The 21,291-nt window shown below is 43.3% G+C and overlaps 1 protein-coding gene across 1 annotated transcript in view; it reads left to right on the top strand.

The window, feature by feature from the left end:
- Positions 1–1,020: 1,020 nt before the first annotated feature.
- The window catches only part of pappa2 (pappalysin 2), a 52,636-nt gene continuing 32,365 nt past the window's right edge, over positions 1,021–21,291 (top strand). Inside the window, exons 1-7 of the mRNA XM_068748823.1 lie at positions 1,021–1,960; positions 7,146–7,378; positions 8,706–8,933; positions 9,055–9,653; positions 15,321–15,469; positions 20,142–20,281; positions 20,827–20,980. Coding sequence (XP_068604924.1) covers positions 1,021–1,960; positions 7,146–7,378; positions 8,706–8,933; positions 9,055–9,653; positions 15,321–15,469; positions 20,142–20,281; positions 20,827–20,980 — 2,443 coding nt within the window. The remainder of the gene's footprint in view (positions 1,961–7,145; positions 7,379–8,705; positions 8,934–9,054; positions 9,654–15,320; positions 15,470–20,141; positions 20,282–20,826; positions 20,981–21,291) is intronic.

Raw genomic sequence — 21,291 nt, 5'->3', positions numbered from 1 at the left:
GGTGATGCCAGGGCGGGGAGAGACTCCATTGATAGAAACCCCCCTAACCCTAACCCTAACAGCTTTGGACAAGAGAGAGAGAGAGAGAGAGAGTGGAGTGAATGAAGGAACTCCTTCATTATTACTACTATATGGCAAAGACCGCTGCAAAGGCGCAGCAAGTCATTCTCTGAAGCGCAAAGGCGCACAACATAACAGGAGGAGCAGAAGCAAGGGGTTAACGGACTATTCTTTTTGACAGCTCTCACAAATGAAAGGATTAGTTATATTACAGTCGGAACTTTGTACTGCACCTTACTCTGGAGGAACCCTCTTTTTTTTGTTTCTATGGAACAGGACGCACAAAAATGATGCAGCAACGGTCAGGTAAAAAAGACAAGTTATAGGGCGTGATTTCATTGGACTGTTTCTACCATATGCAAATCAAATCTAACATTTCGAGAAACATAGGAAAGTGATGAATATTATTCTAAAAAGAAAATTATGTTTCTGATTATTTGGAATCAACCTGCACGCGCTTGTCTGCGCTAACTGGACGAGGACAGAAGCATAGTGGACCTTTTTTTTTCTACACGCAAACACAAACCAAGTAATAGAAGCTACACATATATTGTATGCACAGCTTCCTGAATGGAAAGGACGCACCGCGCAAAGTGCACGAGAGCAGAGCAGCTATACGCCGGCAAAGGCTTCATTTAAATGAAGATCTGTCTCGCGTCATTCAAAATCAGCACCTAAATTATAACCTCGATATTCATCTGAGAATCCTCCAGCGTGACAGCCTTTTTATCAGTAAATTACTTTGAGAATATCTATTGTTCTCTTCATTTCTTTACAAAAAAAAAAATCCAAAAAGAAAGACAAATTGAATGAATCACAAAGCCAATGCTTTATTGCTGTTTGAATGTGCGTAAAACAAATCACAATCTGGTGTTGCTGCTGACCTGGAAATCTTTTGAGCCCCCCCTACCCATTTAATTCTTTTTTTTTATTATTAAGTATATTTCTTGATCTGGTAAAATGTTGATTAGTCAGCTAGCGTTCGCCATATTCCTCATCACTAACACGTGGCTGCTTAAACCTATTTGCTGCGACGCACTGGGTCGGCACAAACGCGCCATGGCCCGGCGGGCGGACCGCGCGCTCTCCGCCGCAGCAGGTGAACCCTGCTCCGTCTCCGGCGTCTGGAGGTCCCGACGGCAGCCCCGCTCCGTCTCCCCGTCCCAACATCGCCCTCCAGTGGCGTCTCTTCGCGCGCACACGCTTCGGAGCGCTTCAGCGGTTTGTGCAGGACGCGTCGGGTGCAGGTTTGATACCGAGCTGGACCAGGTCTCCTCGGCGCGCCAGGACAAAAAGAGTTGGGGCGACGCGGATGATGGCGCGTTTGGAGGAGCCGGTAATGGATACGTTGAGACGCCCGGTCGACTTTATGAAACACGACCCACAAATATCAGAAGAGACCCAAATGACGATCCGGACGCGCCGTGGCTTGATGACGCGGGGAAAGAAGAACCGTCCGCGGGCTATACGCAGCCCCCTCGCGTCTCTCGCTCCAGGTTTCCACGCAGTCTCGGCGAGGAAGAGGCCAACTCCAGTTGGGAGAATGTTTCCCCTGCCGTCGCCACAGATCCCACGGTATCCCAGGTCCTCCTCCGCGCGCAACAGGCTGGCGCACACCAGCAGTCCTCCAGCGGGATCCGCCAGGACATCGACGAGGACTTCTCCGGGGAGGTTGAGGGGACGGATTCTCTGGCGAGCCTGGACATCAGCAGCTCCTCTCCCTGGGGCAGCCCCGTCCCGAGGGCCCCCTCCTCTTGGATGACCACCCTGTACTTCAGTGGGCGTCGGGAGCAACTGAGGCTGAACCCGGCCGTCGGGCTGGAGCTACCGGCCGCCAAATTCAGCCTGGAGGTGTGGGTGAAGCCTGAGGGAGGCCAGAGCAACCCTGCAGTCATAGCAGGTGGGTGAGACGTGATCATGCCCCCCCCCCCCCCCCCCCCCCCCACTGACCAGGAGCTGGTGGTTTTCACCCTTCAGATTTGACTCATCGTGTCTGCTTTGATTTCTCTTTCTCCTCTCCTGCCTTCCTCTGTTTGCGTCACCCTGTTCCGATCCAACACAAATCAGTCAAGACACAGTTTTTCTGCCTCCTTGTTCTCCTGTTTATTCTCTACATCTGTTTCAACAGCCTGGATTTCACCGCTGTAAGTCAATTTATGGTACTTGTTGCTTTTAGTCGGAGAACATGGCTACCGAATCCTTCCTCACAGCAACGCCTGTGAAATTTTCCTGTTACATTGTTGCTAATGAAAAGATCTCAAGAGTCTGCCTTTCACCAGGAAGGTCAGGTGGACTTAATCCAGGGATTAACCCATTTGGTTTCCACTGGAGACGAGAGGACAGACATCACAGTGAACACAGGAGGACTTCAGTGCTGAAATATTTCCTAAATCAATTCCTTAGTTGAGTGACATGAAATGATCAATTATCAAATAAATTCTACAATTCTGAAACATTCTATGAGGAGCTCCTTCAGGTTTGTACGAGATGGTGAATTGGATCGGTTTGGATTTTGCCATGTTTGGTGAGCAGAAGAATCTCGAGGATGCCACCACGGGTTTAGGGAGATCGTGCACGGTGAGGAAAGACGCAAAGAAAAATAAAACATGCAATAATGAATGTCATTGCCTACAACTTCCATTATCGAAGCAATAGTACAATCACACTCAATCATCAGTGACATGGATATGAATAATAAGCAGGTAAACAGAACAATCCGGTGACTCCAGTTCACTCGACTCGTATCACAACAGCGACACAGTGAGCAGCTTTGTTTGGCGACCGACACCAGCCGGTCACTAAAACAGAAGCACGTTTGAGAGGATGGAGATCCGATGCTGCTCTGACGTATGGATTCATGGATGAATAAAGTGCATCGTACCGTAATGTTGGAACAGACTCAGAACTTAACTTTATTATCACAGGACGTAATGATCAAGCTGCCGGACCCCAGAATGCAGAGACAGAGGCACAAACAAAAAAACTCTTTACTCGTGTATTCAAAAGGGAAATACAGAAAACAAAAACTCACTAGACTAAAAGAACCAAGACTTGGACTGGCTCAGGTCCCAGAAAACATCAACACAAAACACAGCCAAAACAAAATACTAAATATTAAACTCTGCACAGCGGGCAGGCGTTGGGACAAAATGGAAATCAAAAACACAGCCAAAACAAAATACTAAATACTAAACTCTACAAAGCAGGCAGGCGCTGGGACAAAATGGAAATCAAAAACACAGCCAAAACAAAATACTAAATACTAAACTCTACGCAGCGGGCAGATGCTGGGACAAAATGGAAATCAAAAACACAGCCAAAACAAAATGCACAAATCTCACAGGCGCAGAAGAGAAGGTAAAACACACTGGAGAAATATGGACGAGAGAAACATGAGTCGGCAAGCGAGCATTCAACCATAATCTGGGACCAGCGCATATGCAGGGCGGGGCCTAAATACAAAACAATTCTAAGTGGCAAATGAATGGCAGGTGTGTCTCCAGGTGTTCAGCCGACTCTCCCGTGGCCACGCCCACTTTGCAAGACATGGCAAAGCAAGGGTTCAGGCACTTTCACACAGCAGCACAGCCTCAACCTGCCCTGAAGAGAGCAGCTTGTAATTACATAAAACACATCCGTTTCTCTTACAATGAGCTGTAGTCTCAGTTTTAAGTCGAGCTATTTTCACCCAAAGATACAAATGGTGAATAAAGATATAACCACGGTCACCAAAACTAGAATGGCCTGAACAGTCTCACACGTCTGCGGAGACGCCAGGTCCACACCTCGCCTCTCCACAAAGCTCTGTTGACACTGATTCAGTGCGTAATTAGAGAAGATGTTAAAAAAGGTCTCATCACACAATATCAAAGGAAGTGAATTCCTTTGTTGACATACTTGTTCTTCTTTCTCCTGTTGAAAATGCTAACAATTATAACGACTATAATGGGATAAAGATAAGGATGCAGTTGCAATGACCATGATGGCATAATGTCACTGATAAAGATAATGTTACCGTGACAGCAACGATGCAGGATGATCGTATGGCAGTGATGATGTGCAAGATTACCGTACTATAATGCTAGCGATGATACTTTCTATCAAGTCCACAGTTTAATGCAGCATTTTCAAAAATCTAGATTTGAGCTAATACATTGTCACTTAGGGAGCGGGATGAACTGGAGAATTAAAGCTGCAGAGCTGACTGAAAAGTGGAGTTAGGATCGGAGCCAAGGGGGGGAGTTTAGGTGTGTGGAGTAGAGCTACAAAATAAGAAAGGGTCCACTCTTTATTTTTAATGTTTAGGGTCAAACAGATCATGGCTTTATGATGCACAGGGATGAATGCTGAATGCTGGATTATGGATGCTTGTGTCTAGTTAAGAGGTACAGGTTGACTGATGTAAACCCCTCAGCACCCAGATCGAGTGAAGACTCATAGAACTGTCTGGGCTGTCATAATTTAGCATCACATTACATACGGATGCATCATAAAAATGGATTCTTCTTCATAATGCATCATAGTTAATGGTGAACCAGGCTTGATCCGGCTTCCTGTGTAAAAATCACCATTGATATTATGCATGATATAGAAACACCCCAACTCAACTTACCCAAGCTCCTAAAAATCGTTCTTTTTTCATACATTAAATATTTTGCATAGGTTTTATAACTCACAATTTCATTCCCAACCTTTTACTTGTTCCCTGCATTTTTTAAATCTTACTTACAAGTTATGTGAGAACAATAAAATTGTTTTCTAGCCTTTTTCTTTTCAAATAAATGAAATAATATTTTTCTCCTCAACATTGGCTCTAGACAACAATGCGGTTACGTAAGTGTGTAAATTCCAAAGACATCTCCTCATGCTTAGCTTTGTTTCTCTTGACCCTGCGCAGCTTTTGTGAAATCGTTATTTATCCAGGCTGCTCAGATGAACATGAACATCACAGCTCTTCCAGCAATTTTGCATCAAGAACATTACATTTGAAAAACTACACATTTGAGCAACAATAGGTACATCAAAATGAATTTAAAATTGGTGCAGCACCACAACTGTCCAGATAGTGAGGGAGACCACAAACCGTTACGTCGACTCAAATTTACTGTGATCAAAGATCTGACTCCATTTCTTAACTTTACCCCCCCTCATTACTTCCTTATGTGAAAGCAGTATTTCGCGGCATGGGCCTTTCCCTTTGTAGTGTCCTGAAGGAATCTGGCAAATAGCGTGAAAAACAAACTCCTGCTGTTTCTGCTAGACATGACACAGTCATTCTCAATCCTGCATTTCAGCCCATTTATGGCATGGTATGAATATGCTATTGTAGTAATTCTACATTTCCTTTGGTGCTATATTTATTGCATTTTCAACAAAACAGTAAAGTGTTTTTGTATTGTTTCTATAAGTATTACAAATGTACAAGATTGTACGATGTCAAAACGATTGGATGAAAACAGGTTTTAAGAAGATGGGGAAATCAGAACTGAAATGAAATGACTCAAATGAAGAATGACTGACTCAACCAAGAGGTTGTTCTTTCACACACTGCAAAATTACCATTGACTTCTGACTTATTCATACAATCTGCGTCTCTGTACGAGTAGGTGTAAATAATCCATAAACGAACAACAACAACAAAACAAATAGACCTGGGAGTCGTGCACGTCCTCCCTCACTATGTCCATGTCTCTTCTACTGGGTCGACCTCTAACCCTGTTCCCTGGCATGTCCAAACCTCAGCATCCTTCTACCGATATAGTCCCTGTCTCTCCTCTGGACATGTCCAAACCATCAAAGTCTGGCCTCTCTGACCTTGTCTCCAAAACGTCTAACCTTCACTGTCCCTCTTATTGTCTCATTTCTAATCCTGTCCAACCTGGTCACTCCCAAGGAGAACCTCAGCATCTTCATCTCCTCCACTTCTAGCTCCGCCTCCTGTCTTTTCCTCGGAGACACTGTCTCTAAGCCATCCATCATGGCTGTTATGTTCTTTCCCTTCATCCTCACTGACACTCTCCTATCACCCTGATACTTTCCTCCAATTTTGTGCCTGCCTGCACACAATTCTTCCCTTCCTTTCCACATTCTCTCCATCACTCTGCACTGTTGACCCGAGGTACCTGAAGTCCTCCACCTTCTTTACGTCTATTCCTTATAACCTCACTGTCCCCCCTGGGACCTTCTCATTTACGCACATATACTCTGTTATACTCCTGTTCACCTTCATTTCTCTCTTTTCTAGAGCAGACCTCCACTTCTCTAGATTCTCATCTACCTGCTCTCACTGCAGATCACAATGTCACCTGCAAACATCATATTCCAAGCAGCTTCCTGTCTCACCTCATCTTTTAGTCTATCCATCACCATGGCAAACAGAAAGGGGCTCAGAGCTGATCCCTGGTGCACTCTCATGTTTTCAGCTGCAATACAGTGTAAATACAGTCATTACATGTGATGCATAGTTGGAATGACCTTAAACTTTCCCTATGTTACATTAAATTTATGCATATATGACACACACACACACACACACACATCATCATTGTAAAGGGTGAAGGGGTTCCCTGACCTTTTTTTGTCCCTGTTTTAAACATCTGGGAAGCAAATGTGGTTCCGTGTGGATCTGTTGCAACAGTGGATGAAACATTTGGGCCTCGCCTTGGCTGAGTGAAATACCTCCACCCTCCTTCCTCCATCTATTCTGTCTACTTTGGATCTGTCTGTTCTCTCTTTCTTTGTAAATCAACACTAATTTATGTTCCCACTATGCATGTAAGTATATTCATCCAACAGTTTTCATCGCTGTTGACATCCGTCCATCTTTCCTTTAGGCTGGCATCAATATATCCACAAGATGGCAGTGAGGAGTCAAAAATGTGATAATGAAAATAATATGAATGTTGAGGAAGTTGTGATAATACCTAGTACGTACATAAAACAAAGAAAATCATGCAGATTGACGGTGTACTTGTTACAACATGTTTAATGGCCTACACGTACACAGACAATGCCCTCAAGACGTACGCAGACAAATGCCAATTATGTTTAATGACCTGTGCTCAACGCTTTCTCATTTGTCATAGGTGTATTTGACAACTGCTCTCATTCACTAAGTGAGAAAGGCTGGTCAGTGGGCATCAGGACAGTGGAGCCTGCGGGTATCAAAGACGCACAGTTCTACTTCATGCTTCGCACAGACCGAGCTGTCAGATCCACCACTGTCTACAGCCACCAGCGGTACCGAGCCGATACCTGGACTCACCTGATGGTCACTTATGACGGCCTTCACATGAGTCTGTATGTTGATGGAGCTAAGGTGTGTGGTTTTAGTGCATGGCTGAACATTTTTTCCCAGTTTAGCTGAGGATGGACATTTATGTCTTCATGTTCTCCTTTTTTGATAAAAGTAATTGATGCGCTTGACAAATACTGGAGATACTAATCAAATATCAGCTATATTAAAACAATAATTTGATGGTAACCTCTGATGCCATGGTGTTCGCTCCGAAACGTTGGAATAGGTTACTTGAAATTGGCACATCGATTCCCTTATTCTCTCTGTATGTTCAGGAACACATTCACAAAGCAACAGTTTATACTGGTCTATGTTACTTCATGGGTTGCTGCTCCTCACAGACTGGGGGAAGATTATTCTGCTTTTTCTTTCAAAAGTACAAATTCTTTTTTTTTTATTACTTTGTCCTCCAGCATTGCTCAGCAAAGCAAACCCAAAAAAATATTTATCACAATAGTGTTTGAAGTTCTAAATTCAGTGAGGATTTAGAACGACACTGAGAAAAGTGTTGGCATAAGGATTTGTGCAGACACGGTTAAAACAAAGTCCGCCAATTGTTATAACTTTATAATCTTTATCTTTATAACCCCAAACATCTTCTGCACATGTGTATGGGTTTTTATGATGCCATGATCAGACATCACTCCAAGCCGCAAGCCTGTATGATGAGCCTCTTTTTGTCATGTGCTTACAGAAAATTGGATCCAAGGAACAATATAATTTATGTATATATACTTTTTCATAAAGTACTCCATGGGGAAAACATAAGAATCAACCCTGGTTCCGAGTTCTCAGCAGCTGAGCCCCAGCTCTGTCCTTCCACAACTTATTGGTGCAGATTTGAGATTTTCACATTTTGCAAATACGACTACTTCAGCATAAAATTGGGAGTAATAAAATGCTTTGCTGCAAAAATGATAAGATTAATATCTTCACCAGACAAAACTGAAACAGATGAGAAAAACACTGGAAGTGGTTCTTGACATTGTTTTCTGTTTTGCAAAAAGCTGATTGAATCATCTTGATGGATGGATGTTTGTGTGACTAGTCTACAGCCCTCCAATGCATATTCATTTTGATATGCAAGCCGATGGATTTGTTTATTCCCTCACGAAAGGGTTCATATGTATGGGTTCATTTATTTCCTCATCAGGACAGCTTCTCAGGTGTCACTGCCTTAACATTAGCAGCTGTAAAATGAGAGTTCATGAATGCTAATCGCTCTTTTGAATAATCTAATGACATTTGGAAAATGGAACAGAGCATTCATCATTTACTATGTCCATAAGTTAAAAAGCGAGGGGTTTTGTTCCTGTCCATTTGCTCAGGCTCTGTTTTTTTTCCTCAGGTAGGAGAGAGCAGTGTCCAGTCTGGGAATCTCTACAGTCCCTTCATGAAGATGTGCAGAACACTTTTCCTTGGCAGTAACCAATCAGATTATGGCCATAGCTTCAGAGGTCATATAGGTGGCCTGGTGTTGTGGGGCTATGCCCGCTCTCATGATGACCTGCTGAGGGGGCCGGTTCAAGGTGACAAAAACAAGCCACTCCTGGCGATGTGGGCAGACTTCACCAATGTAACTGATTTAATCTTTACACTTTCAGTTTGCCAGTCTTATGAAATTGCTATGTGAAATTGGATATGTGATAAAATATAATCAAAGTTATTTAAAATATTGCTTGATCTTTTTCTTTGAGGTGGAGCAGCTCTGGACTCCAAACAAAGTGGGGCTCCATCCACACATCATCGCCACCCCTCTCCCTGAACAAGAAATTGTCTCCGCCTTCCTCCCGTCATCCTGCGGACTGACATCCTGTGATAACACTGATATAATCTTTGGCTACAACAACAACTGGCGGCTCCGCGGCCCCAAGCGAGTTCGCTACAGAATCGTCAACCTTTCCAATGATGATGGTGGAGACCCCACTGTCACTGAAGCCCAGATCCAGCTCCAGCACCAGGCTCTGAATGAGGCTTTTAGCCCTTACAATATCACATTGGAGCTGATCTTGCACACTGTAAAAAACTCCAGTCTTCGAGAACAATTTATCCTTAGCAACTGTCGAATTGGGAAGATTGGAAACCGCCAATGTGACCCTGAGTGTGACCACCCGAGGACAGGCCATGACGGAGGGGACTGCCTCAGACTGGGCCACTGCTACAACTGGAAGAGACAGGATGGCGTCTGTAACATGGAGTGCAACAGCATACACTATGACTACGATGATGGCGATTGCTGTGACGCTGAAGTCACAGACGTCCTGAAGACCTGCTTCGATCCAGAGTCCCCCGACAGGTAAGGGACACGGCAGTAATGCAACTCTCACTGCAGTCAAACCTCTTCCATAAGACGACACACAGAAAGCAGCGGCTTGTACAGTAGGTGTTGTTTCCCGCAGACACAGGCATTTATTTATCCCATATAAAACGCCCAACTGTTGCATCCCTGGCCACATACAGCACATCTGGAGACCAGAGTGCTTCCAATCACTGGGGATAATGACAGTGTGAAAGAGGCTGCATTGATGCTCCCTGTCAAACAGTAAATACCTACAGAAAATATAAAAGTGTGACTTTTCCATGCAACAATATTTAAGAAAATTTCATTCTGTACGGTCGTGATGGTTACCAAACCAAAGCAGGTGAAAGTGGAAGAGGAAACGTCAATGCAGTGTGAGACAAGACTAAAAACACGCATGTAGAGCTCAGACGGATCGCTATACTTTGTACATGACTTGTATTTGTATTTGTATTTGTGCAGCAGCAGCAGCGATCTGCAAGTATGAATGATGAACCGCGTGTGTCCCTCAGTAGCTATAAAGGCATTATAAACGCTACTAGGCAGCGGGACAGCGCATCGGACATGCTAGCCACTGCTCTGAATAGAGTACATAACAGTTTATTTAAAACTAATTCCCGGTTATTTTCTCCCGAGATAAATGATGCTGCATGAACAGCTTGTTATTCTCACTTTCCCCAGTGGTATTTGAGAGAGCCCTGTTTGAGAGAGCCCTGGACAAGTACACACTTGTTTTTACTAAAAACTCGAGGGGCACCCTGCTGACTTGATTCCATTCCTTCTGACGGAGAGCTTTGTGCAGATTTCCAAATAGCTTGCATGATGTCTCACCAGGAAGACGTCGGCCCAGAGTCTTCAAGGCTTTGTCCAAATCCTAACCACAAGATTTACGCTCTGCTACTGGGAAAAAGAATAAAGCAATTTAAGCTATACTATTTTTTAAATGATAGATTTTGCTCCTGATGTCTTGAGTCAACAGAATCCCAAAGAAACTGAAGTTTCTGAAGACACAAAAATGAAATGTTCCCCTTCCAGCAGGTTTCAATCATCACTAAAGGCGTAGCTGGAGAATAAAATGGACAGTATCTCTGTGTATAACGCGTATTGAAAAAAATAGTAAAGCTGGAATACTGCTCATTGTTATCATTCTAGTTACAGCAGTTTTAGTCGGGGTACCCCCCCCCCCCCCCCGCCCCCCCCTCTTAACCCAACAAAGAATTCCTCAACAGCCAGTTATGGTGCCACATCTGGCCGTCTCATCACCTCCCCATTGGTGATGTGGTCTCTCCATGAAATCCTCAGGATGGATCTGAGGCATCGTCGGTGGAAGACATCCGACTTATTGGTGATGCTGGCTGTCTTCACCCACGTCTCATAGGCATAGAGACCACTGACATATAGATTTGTAGCCGCAGCGACGGATTTGGAGGACCAGATGTTTCGGAGCCAGCAGCTTTGCTCATTCTGGTCCGTACGTCTTTCTCCACGTCTCTGGTGTTTGAGATGTTGCTTCAGAGATACGGAAGCTCCATTTAAAGTTTCTTTTTTTTTTATATTACATTAAATTCAAATGTTTTAAAGTATAGTTGGTTGTGCAGCAGGGGCCTGAGATCCTGCCAGACACTCCCCTTGAATTGGGTTTAGATGTGTGTGTGGTGGTCGATTCTTGCACATGGCATTAGGAGCACTAGATGGGGCTGAAAGAGTCTGTTTGTTCCCACAGATGCGTCTCGTGTGAGAAGGATGCAGTGAGAGTTTTACAAAATATGATATAAAGTGCACATTATAAAAGTTACATACAACAGCTTCGATTGCTTTTTTACTGAATTAGTGACATTTTTTGCAAATTCTATTTCAAACTATTGAAGAAAGTGAAAAATAAAATATTGAATCCTTTACCTGAATCAGCACTAAAATGCAATCTTTCCACCAAGTTTAGGAAAAATCCATTTAGTATTTTTTGATGATGATGATGATGAATATATTTATTAGATAGAATGTTAGAGTACAAGTACAGTCACACAGTAGCATGTATTACAGTACAAATAACGTCAAACATCCGGTCTAAGAGGAGCATTTCAAAAAAGCCCTTGCGGGCTTGTTTCCGTTGAAAGTCCTTTTGTGTCAACCTGCAAACGAAAATACAAAAAACAAACAAACAAACAAACAAAAATACATAAACAGATAGGTGACAACAAAAGAGAGATTATGAGACCTCTGCTGCACACCAGTCATGTATTTCTAAATGTCACAGTTCCTATCTATAAGTTCCTGATCCTCAACTCAGGACATGTGAATGTCCTACAACAAGTCCCAGTTGTGGAGGTCTCCTGGAAAGGTCATGACCCCAGCTTGCTGATAGTGCTGAGTGCTGACGTGTGTGAATGTTCCAACATGCCTAGATCCTGACATTTTGTTGGCGTCTTTGGAGCCCTACACTATTTTTATGTGTAGGATCTGGGCTTCTGATATCTGTCGTCCCTTTTGCTCGGAGCTCTTGGCCTGACATGCAGACTGTGGGCTGCTGCTGTGCTGCTGCTGCTGTGCTGAGCCAAAGCTTTCAGAAGCCAGATGCTGTCACAACACTAATTTCTTGTCGAGAACCCATTCTGGTGTGATGGCCAGATATGCTGCACATTCTGGTATTACAATAAAGAGAACAGGGTGGGATGGGAAAACAAGGACAGAGAGACAAGAGTGAGAGGGAGTGACGGAGCTATAATGCTGAGACACATAACCAGGCTTTTCAAAAATGATTGATGAGTCAATCTTGGACAGTTCAATTGTGTGAAATGTGTTGAAGGCAACGCCCCGAAAGAACAAACCCAGTCTAATCTTTTTTTTACCTGAACATGTCTTGATTCTCACTTTTGTTCTTGCAGATATATTTTACTTGAAATGACATGAAATTATGAACCCACCCCCCCCAGCTGTGCATCAATCACTATTTATCTTCTTTATCACATGGGACCTGGTGCAATCGTTGTGATGTAGTAAGGTATAACCTAAAAAAAGAATTGCAGTGGTTCTAGTTAAACAGGCAGACTCAAGAATGCGTGAAAAGGTTTTTTGGATCGTTTTGTCAAGTACAAATAAACTATTTCATGGATTAACAAGAAATGCATATGCCCTTGAGTAAATAATATTTTTTTTTGGCTGAATGTCCTATTTATTTTTTCATTATCGTAGTGCCAACAAACACCACAGTTTAAAACTAAAGAAATATTTTATTTGTCTTTTTTGGAGGCAATATTATAATATGTTGACTTTGGTCAGGAGATGTTTTAGCACTGACCAGACTGATGCATTCCTCCCCAAACAAGACGTGGCTGCTGGCGTGTTCTGGAATAGTACATGCTTTGTATGTAAATCGGTTTCAGCACATCTTGTAAAAAGGTAAATGAATATCACAGTGACTTACTGTAAAACAGTATTGTAAAGTTTCTGAATTTTTCTCCATCCTGTGATTTTTGCAGGCTCAAATTAACCGATTAACAGATTTATTCAGTGTTGGAATTCTCCATAAATGGTATTTTTGTTAATACCAACCTCTCACTTCAATCCTTCAGAAGTGTTTTTGCCAGATTTGCTATAGAACTCCATTGTGGTTGAAAATTCAGCTGTTAAGTGGTCAACTTTCTGCCACTTGTAATTGCGCATGAAGCGATGGATTCTGCGTGAAGCCTCAGCTGAACCCTGGTGATAGAGAAAGACAAGCATTTAGTCAGGCAACGTGCCCGAGGAAACATTTTCCTATTTACAGAACAACACATGTACTGAGAGAGGGAAGGGGGGATACACACCTGCATTTGAAATGAATTTTATCAAATATAACTGGAAAAAACATGAAACAATGATCCATGATGTTATCACTGATGAAAAACAGACTTCACAAACAACAATACGATCGAAATAATAATTATTATAATGTTCACAGTAACATGAATGTGACACGTTACACTGATGCATCTGTGCAGGACTCAGTGTGGAGTATTTATTTCTGTGACATTACACAGATGAGTTGAAAACACACACAGACAAGCAACGCTTTTCCATCAAACTCTCAGAATGATTCAGATCCATGTGAATGTTGGCCAGGCATGGAGACCCCCGCACCAGGACTCTCACCGCTCGGAAGGTTGGGAAGGCGGCTCGGTGGCCAAAGCCTTCCAGCTAAGAAAGCACATAAGAAAAATTGCATGTGACATCACTACAAGCAAAGAAAACATAGTCAGCACTTTACATCAAAGTGCCTTCTGGGTAATTAATCATGCACACACCTGGTGAGGGGGGCGGGGGTGACAGTGGTTTGCAGTATCCTGACCAATTCAAATAAATGTGATTTGGAAGGCGCTACGGAGACATACGTTGATGGATGAGGCGAGCTGTCGTCTCCCAATAAGGTGGTCTAACCTGTGCTTTTAAGAGTAGTTTCTTTAAAAAAAAATGCTTGGAAAATGTTGGATTTAATCTAGCTCCAACACATTTTAGCTTAGCATAAGTGTTACAAGTGTTACTCCGACCTGGAGTGCACCCTCCAGGTCGGGGAGGAGATCCTGCCCCAAGTGGAGGAGTTCAAGTACCTCGGGATCTTGATCACGAGTGAGGGAAGGATGGAGCGGGAGATCGACAAGCGGATCGGTGCAGCGTCTGCAGTGATGCGGACCCTGCACAGATGCTCATGGTGAAGAGAGAGCTGAGTCGAAAGGCGAAGCTCTCGATTTACCGGTCGATCTTCGTTCCTACCCTCACCTATGGTCACGAGCTTTGGGTAGTGATCGAAAGAACGAGATCCCGGGTACAAGCGGCTGAAATGAGCTTCGTCCGTAGGGTGGCTGGGCTCTCCCTCAGAGATAGGGCGAGAAGCTCAGTCATCCGGGAGGAGCTCGGAGTAGAGCCGCTGCTCCTCCGCGTTGAGAGGAGCCAGCTGAGGTGGCTTGGACATCTATTCAGGATGCCTCCTGAACGCCTCCCTGGTGAGGCGTTCAGGGCACGTCCCACCGGTAGGAGACCACGGGGAAGACCCAGGACACGCTGGAGAGACTATGTCTCTCGGCTGGCCTGGGAACGCCTCGGGATCCCCCCCGGAAGAGCTGGGGAGAGGGAAGTCTGCAGGGCTTCCCTGCTTGGGCTGCTGCCCCAGCGACCCGGCCCCGGATAAGCGGATGAAAATGGATGGAAGGAAGCTAATTGCTATTTAGCCCTTCTAAAGTGCAACTCCAAAACTAGACTTTATCTCACTTACAGATTAAGTTATAGACAAATCTGCAGTGAGGTAAATCCATGGTTTAAATCTATAAACACCTACTACAAACCATCCAAAGTATTACAGGTGCAATAAACATAAGGCAACAATCTCACTGGCTGACGCCTTCCTGGGAGGCGGGATAAATTGGTGGCTTAATTAACAACACCTATGCGGATGGACTGTTGGTCATTTAACAATTTCAGTAAGACTAAACTGTGTACAGACGTGAAAACACTTTTGCACTACAAGTGGTAACTGTATGTCGCTCATTTTTTTATGAATGGCAACAGACTGGCAAAATGAAGACAAATATGTAACTCATGTCAAGGTCTCCAAAATGCGTCACACCTGTGCTAAAGCTGTTTAGCTCCAAAGGTGCTGATATTTCTCTGGTTTCCCATTTTCCATTCCTGCAGGGCCTACATGAGCGTGAAAGAGCTCAAGGAGAAGCTGCGTCTGAGTGGCGGTGACACGCTCAATGTTTTCTTTGCCCGCAACTCTGTGCGTGAAGATCTGGCGGGAGCTGCCACCTGGCCGTGGGCAAAGGAGGCTCTGACCTACCAAGGTGAGCCAATTCAAGCAAGCCACTGTGCGAATGTCGTCTTTTCATGCCTCTTGCGTCTGTCTGTATTATCATTGGTCTTTATAAATATACCTCTGACGTTTGTTTTTTTGAACTTTCTTTTTCTTTTATCCTGCCTCTCTTTCTGTGTTGTTTTATCCATCCGTTCATCTCTTGTCTTCTTTGACCATAGTCTAACGAGCTGGCAGAGATGTTCCTGGCGCATTGCCTCCTTCCTCTTCCAGGCATTAGACCACTTTCCACTGGAAAAGGCTAATCAACCCAACAAAAAGCAAACAAACAGACGGCAGGGTGGGATCCATTCCATTGTTGCCACCCATGCCCATTTTCCAACTGTTTATTTGTGCGCTGTTTATTTTTTTTGCTGATCCAACTGAGTGGATTCAAAAGTCCAATGGACTGCATCTGGTTCTAGTGGGAACGGTTATCTTTTAATGAAAATATCCAAAGAATTCACACATATTTACAATTTTAAACTTCCTAGATATGTTAAACCCCAAACTGAGAAGAAGAATCCTTCTAAAATGGTCTCCGGAGTCTTTGTTTTACAGTCCGATAAGGGGAGCTCAGAATAATATCATAAAAAATCAGTTGTATTTATGTGACTGTCAGAAAAAAAGGTGACTGTAATGAAAAACTAGGAGGATTACCAGTTGAATATATGCTTCAAAAGTCAGGCAGATCGGTCGGTAAATGGAGCCTTTTGGTGACAGAGTATGTTTAATCAACTTAAAGAAATATAACATTCAACAATGACGGTTTTACCCTTGTGCACTTACCATACACGAACTAGTGAGTTCTACCATCAGCAATTCAGCTCCACTTTCCAGAGGTTTACTTGATATTAGGAACATTACCTTCCGTGATGTTAACCAGGGGATGAAGGGAGGAAAACAATAGAAATTTGTTCCCGGGAAAATTGTCCACACAATCGCGTTTGACACGGTGACCAGACACAAGCCTCACAATTCCACCCCTGTGGCACACCGGTTTCTCTCACCATCACCACCCCCATCCCGCGCCGCACCTCTCTCCACTCTCCTTAACTGTGATTACCTGATTAGCTGAGAACAGCCGCTGATCAGAGGAGGGGCGATCACCTTGAGGAGGAAAGACACACAGACACAACAAGGAAAATACAGCGGCCCTAGGGCCGTAACACCCCCCCCCCATAAGACACAAACCAATTTCACTTCGGTGTGTGTACAAACAGTCTTCACTGCCAACGATGGCAGACTCAACATTACAACATCACATCTGCTGAGTATTTGTTCTTTCGAAATGTTGATTTCATTCATAATTGAGTAAACACATCATTTGTTGATTCAATGAAAGCCTATTAGTCGGCACAAACCTTTCCCAGCTGTCTTTGAAAGATATTAATAGCTATAAAATGAGATTAACTGCATGCTCAAAGCAGAAAGAAGCTTTCATCAGATGAATAAAATACACAGAAATGTTTGCCAGCAGTCATTATTATGTTTTATATTCCTTTCCCTGGCCTTTGTCGAGTAAATGATTTCCTATGGAGATTTCTAGGTTGAAAAATATTTTATATATATATATATATATATATACCGTATTTTTTGGATTATACGTCGCTCCAGATTGTAGGTCGCACCAGCCAAAAAATGCATAATTAAGAAGAAAAAACCATATATAGGTCGCACTGAAGGATAAGTCGCATTTTTGGGGAAAATTTATTTGCTAAAATCCAACACCAAACAACATATAGCACAAAGAACATGCTAACAAGTTTACCAAAATATCAGGTTTTACTCGGAATCACGAAATCCAAGGAAATCTTCATCCTCGGTGTCACTTTTGAATAACTCCGCCAACTCGGCAGGTAGACAAGACACCGCTTCCTCTTCTACGTCGCTTACATCAGACTCGTCGTCAGTTGCAGTTCCAATTATTCCAGCCTTTCTGAATCCCGACAGGACGGTTTCGGTTGTCACTGAAGCCCATGCTTTGTCGATCCATTCAATGACTTCCAGGAAAGTTGCATGGCGCATTCTCCCGGTTGCCGTGAAGCTGTGCTCTCCATCCGTCATCCACTGCTCCCACAGGTTACGCAAAACTGACTTAAAGCTCCTATTCACGGAGATATCAAGTGGCTGGAGTATTTTGGTTAAGCCTCCAGGGATGATGGCAGGTATGGAGTTGAGAACTTTTAATTTATTTTTTAACTGTGGTGTGATGTGCGCTCTCATGCTATCCATCACAAGCAGAGCTTTGCGTGCTCTAAAGAAGCCATTCGGTCGCTTATTGTAGCATTTTGTTAGCCACAAGTTCATCATTTCTCCATCAATCCACCCTTTCTCGTTCACGGCGACTTCAACTGAGGAGCATTGGATTTTTGGCATGGTTTTTCGTTTGAAAATGACCATCGGTGGCAGTTTAGATCCGTCTCCACAACATGCCAGCACCACTGTGAAGTGTGATCTCTCATGACCAGTTGTAACGATATTCACACTTTTTTGCCCTTTCTCTGCAACACTTCGGCCCATGGGGATGTCAAAAGTGAGGGGGACCTCGTCCATGTTGATAATATGATCCGGTGTCACGTTGTGATCACTTACATGCTTCTCAATGAACGCGCGGAAACTGTCAACCTTGGCTTGGAAGTCCGCTGGCAGTTTTTGGGACAGTGTCGTCCTTGCTCTGATAGAGAGGCGTTTGCGTTGCATGAAGCGGTAACACCAAGAAGGTCCTCCCGCAAAGCCGTTTATATTCACCTCATTGGCAACCACCTGGGCGTGGAGACGTAACTGCACCGTTGACAAACCTCTCCCAGCAGCACGTTGTTCAAGCACCCATGCGTGAACTCGTTCCTCCAACTGCGGCCACCTAGCATCCCACGATTAGCTTTCTTTGTTTTCTTCATTTCAGTTAGCGTAACCTCCGCTTTTCGCCAGTCCCTTACAAGTTTTTCGCTCACTCCAAACTCTCTTTCTGCTGCTCGGTTACCGTGTTCGGCTCCATATTTCACTATCTGAAGCTTGTAAGCAGCAGAATACGACCTTCTTTTTGCCAACATTTTGATTCAGCCCCTCTAATTGGTGTTTATAGATAACAGATGTGACAGATAACTCCGACCCTCCAGAAACAGCGACAGAGTTCCCTGTAACACCTTTTATAGAAATGTTTAGGCTACTGTCTCTGCGCTCACAAATTTTGTAAAAAAAATAAATATATAAGTCGCTCCGATTTATAAGTCGCAACCCCGACCAAACTATGAAAAAAACAGCAACTTATAAGCCGGAAAATACGGTATATATATATCTATATATTAACTGACAATCACATTAACACAGCACATTGGTAAAATACATCAAATATCCAAACTAGACTTGCAAGCTTTTGTTGTGCAGACAGGTAATGAACTCCAGCTTATGCTGTTATATAGCTTTGCTTCTAGTAAATTGTTCTGTATTCGAGGAAGTTATTAGTTGAACTTCAAATAAAGCAAATTAATTTTCTTCTCTACAGCACGTCTCCTTCATGACATCCGTTTCAGCTGCTCAGCATCTGCCCCTGTTTAAAAACAAGTCATCTGGATGTTATTTTATGTTTTCATATTTAATTTCGAATCATAAAATCCTTAACTGCCGGATCTGTTCTTCTTTCTGTGAAATTAAATTCAGACTCTTGAAAAGCTACCAGGGAACGTCAGATAAATACAAACAGAGTACTGTTCAACTAAAAGGTAGAATATAATCGTTTAAATATACAGTACATACAGAGCATAAAATCTGCCTTAAAATCCAATCAAAAGAGAAAAAGCAGTAAAGTCTGAAAACGTAAAAGAGCCATCAGTCAGCTTTCATCCGTAATCCTGCAGAAACTGCTGACGCCTTTGAGAAACAGCGTAACGGCTTGTTAACAGCTCAGCCCTCTGAGTTTATGATCATTATTATGACGATGATAATGATGATTATCTTTTTACTTTGTGTATGTGGGGTTTAATATATAAGATAATATAAGATACTAAATAAAAAAACATTAATATAATATTAAAAAGAGACAACTAATTGCACTGTATAATTACTCACTTATGGTGGCATAGTGGGTAGCGCTGTTGCCTCACAGCAAGAAGGTTTGATTCCTTTCTGTCCGAAGGTGTGTGTGTGTGTGTGAGAGAGAGGTTATCTGTCTCTGTGGGGCTCTGCAATGTGCTGGCAACACATCCAGGGTGTACCCTGCCACTCGCCTGTGGTCAGCTGGGATAGAATCCAGCAACTCCCGTAAAGTATGTCAGAAAAGCATCTGAAAATGGATAATACATAAATGATTCAGATCATTTAAGAACGATCATTTATCACACTTTATATTAAGAAACTCATTGATTCACTTTGAATGGAATGAGATAACCTCCAACTTAGAGAAACACATCGTTGTTATTATAGTATTTAGTAAAGTGTTTATTGATTACTTTTTCGTATAAAAAGACAGATTATATTTTTCTCTGCCTCCCGGGTCGGCGTCAGGAAGCACACAGCTGGCTAGAATCCTGCCATTTGTTTGATCGTTGGTTTTACTGTTGGTGAAATCACGTTAAAATAACCCATATTCCGAGAAGCAGACACTCAATCTGCACGATACCTATTATCTAAGGACGTTGAACTATGAACAGTAACTGTGTCTTCAGGTGGAATGGTCCTGAACCCGTCCTACTTCGGTGTCGCTGGCCACCAGAACACCATGATCCATGAGATGGGCCACATTTTTGGACTGTACCACGTTTTTAAGGGGGTGAGCGAGCGGGAATCCTGTGATGACCCATGTCAGGCAAGAGAACGAAATATTCTATTTTTTGATTTGTTTAATAAAGAAAATAATATTATTTGTATTAACTGGGCAGCACGGTGGCGCAGTGGGTAGCACTGTAGCCTCCCAGCAAGAAGCTCGGAGGTTCTATTCCACCTGGAGCTTTTCTGTGTGGAGTTCTGTATGTTCGCCAGCTTCCTCCCACCTCTTAAAATATGCAAATTAGATGAATTGTTTACTCCAAAATTGTCCGTAGGTGTGAGTGTGAGCATGAATGATGGTCTGCCTTTTGTGTGGCCCTGCTGGTGACCCCTGATGAGATGGCGTCTCATCCGGAGTGTTCCCCGCAGTTAGCCGTCAGCGATGACGGTCATCTCGTTTTCAAGACGATGAATGAATGAATGAATAGCAATATCTTCAACAAAATCCTACTTGTAATGAATGGCCAGACATTACATCTTCACTTCAAACTTCAGATGTAGCAGTTTATTCCATTTAGTTTTAGTTTAGAGCAGATGTGCATACCGGGTTTGGGTTTTTCACTCTTCTGTCTTCTGCACTTGTAGGAGACGACCCCGTCTATGGAGACAGGAGATCTGTGTGCTGACACTGCACCAACCCCCAAATCCACAGCCTGCCAGGATCCCGGATCTGTTAACGATTCTTGTGGCATTAACACGTACCGGGACACGCCTTACAGCAACTACATGAGCTACACAGGTCCAGTGAATGCATCCTAAAATATACCCAATCCCAACAGGGCGTGGCACCCTATACTATCCTGTATGCTGAAGATGTTTATATGCATGTCGATTTTAAAGTAGGAAGATCGTATCATGCTTGAAATCAAATCAGTGTGACAGTCGCATGTCGTCACGTTGAAATGACCCAGATTTCAATATTCCACGTGTCATTGTATCTGTACTGCAGCATAATAACTGTTTCACACATTTCAAAGAAACCTTTGGACTATTAGCCTTCAATGTTTTCTTGTTCTTGTTTTTTTTAATGCATTCTCAACGTCTTGTCGC

This window comes from Brachionichthys hirsutus, chromosome 15 (assembly GCF_040956055.1).
Source record: "Brachionichthys hirsutus isolate HB-005 chromosome 15, CSIRO-AGI_Bhir_v1, whole genome shotgun sequence".
NCBI lineage: Eukaryota > Metazoa > Chordata > Actinopteri > Lophiiformes > Brachionichthyidae > Brachionichthys > Brachionichthys hirsutus.
This window is presented reverse-complemented; position numbering and strand designations above follow the sequence as displayed.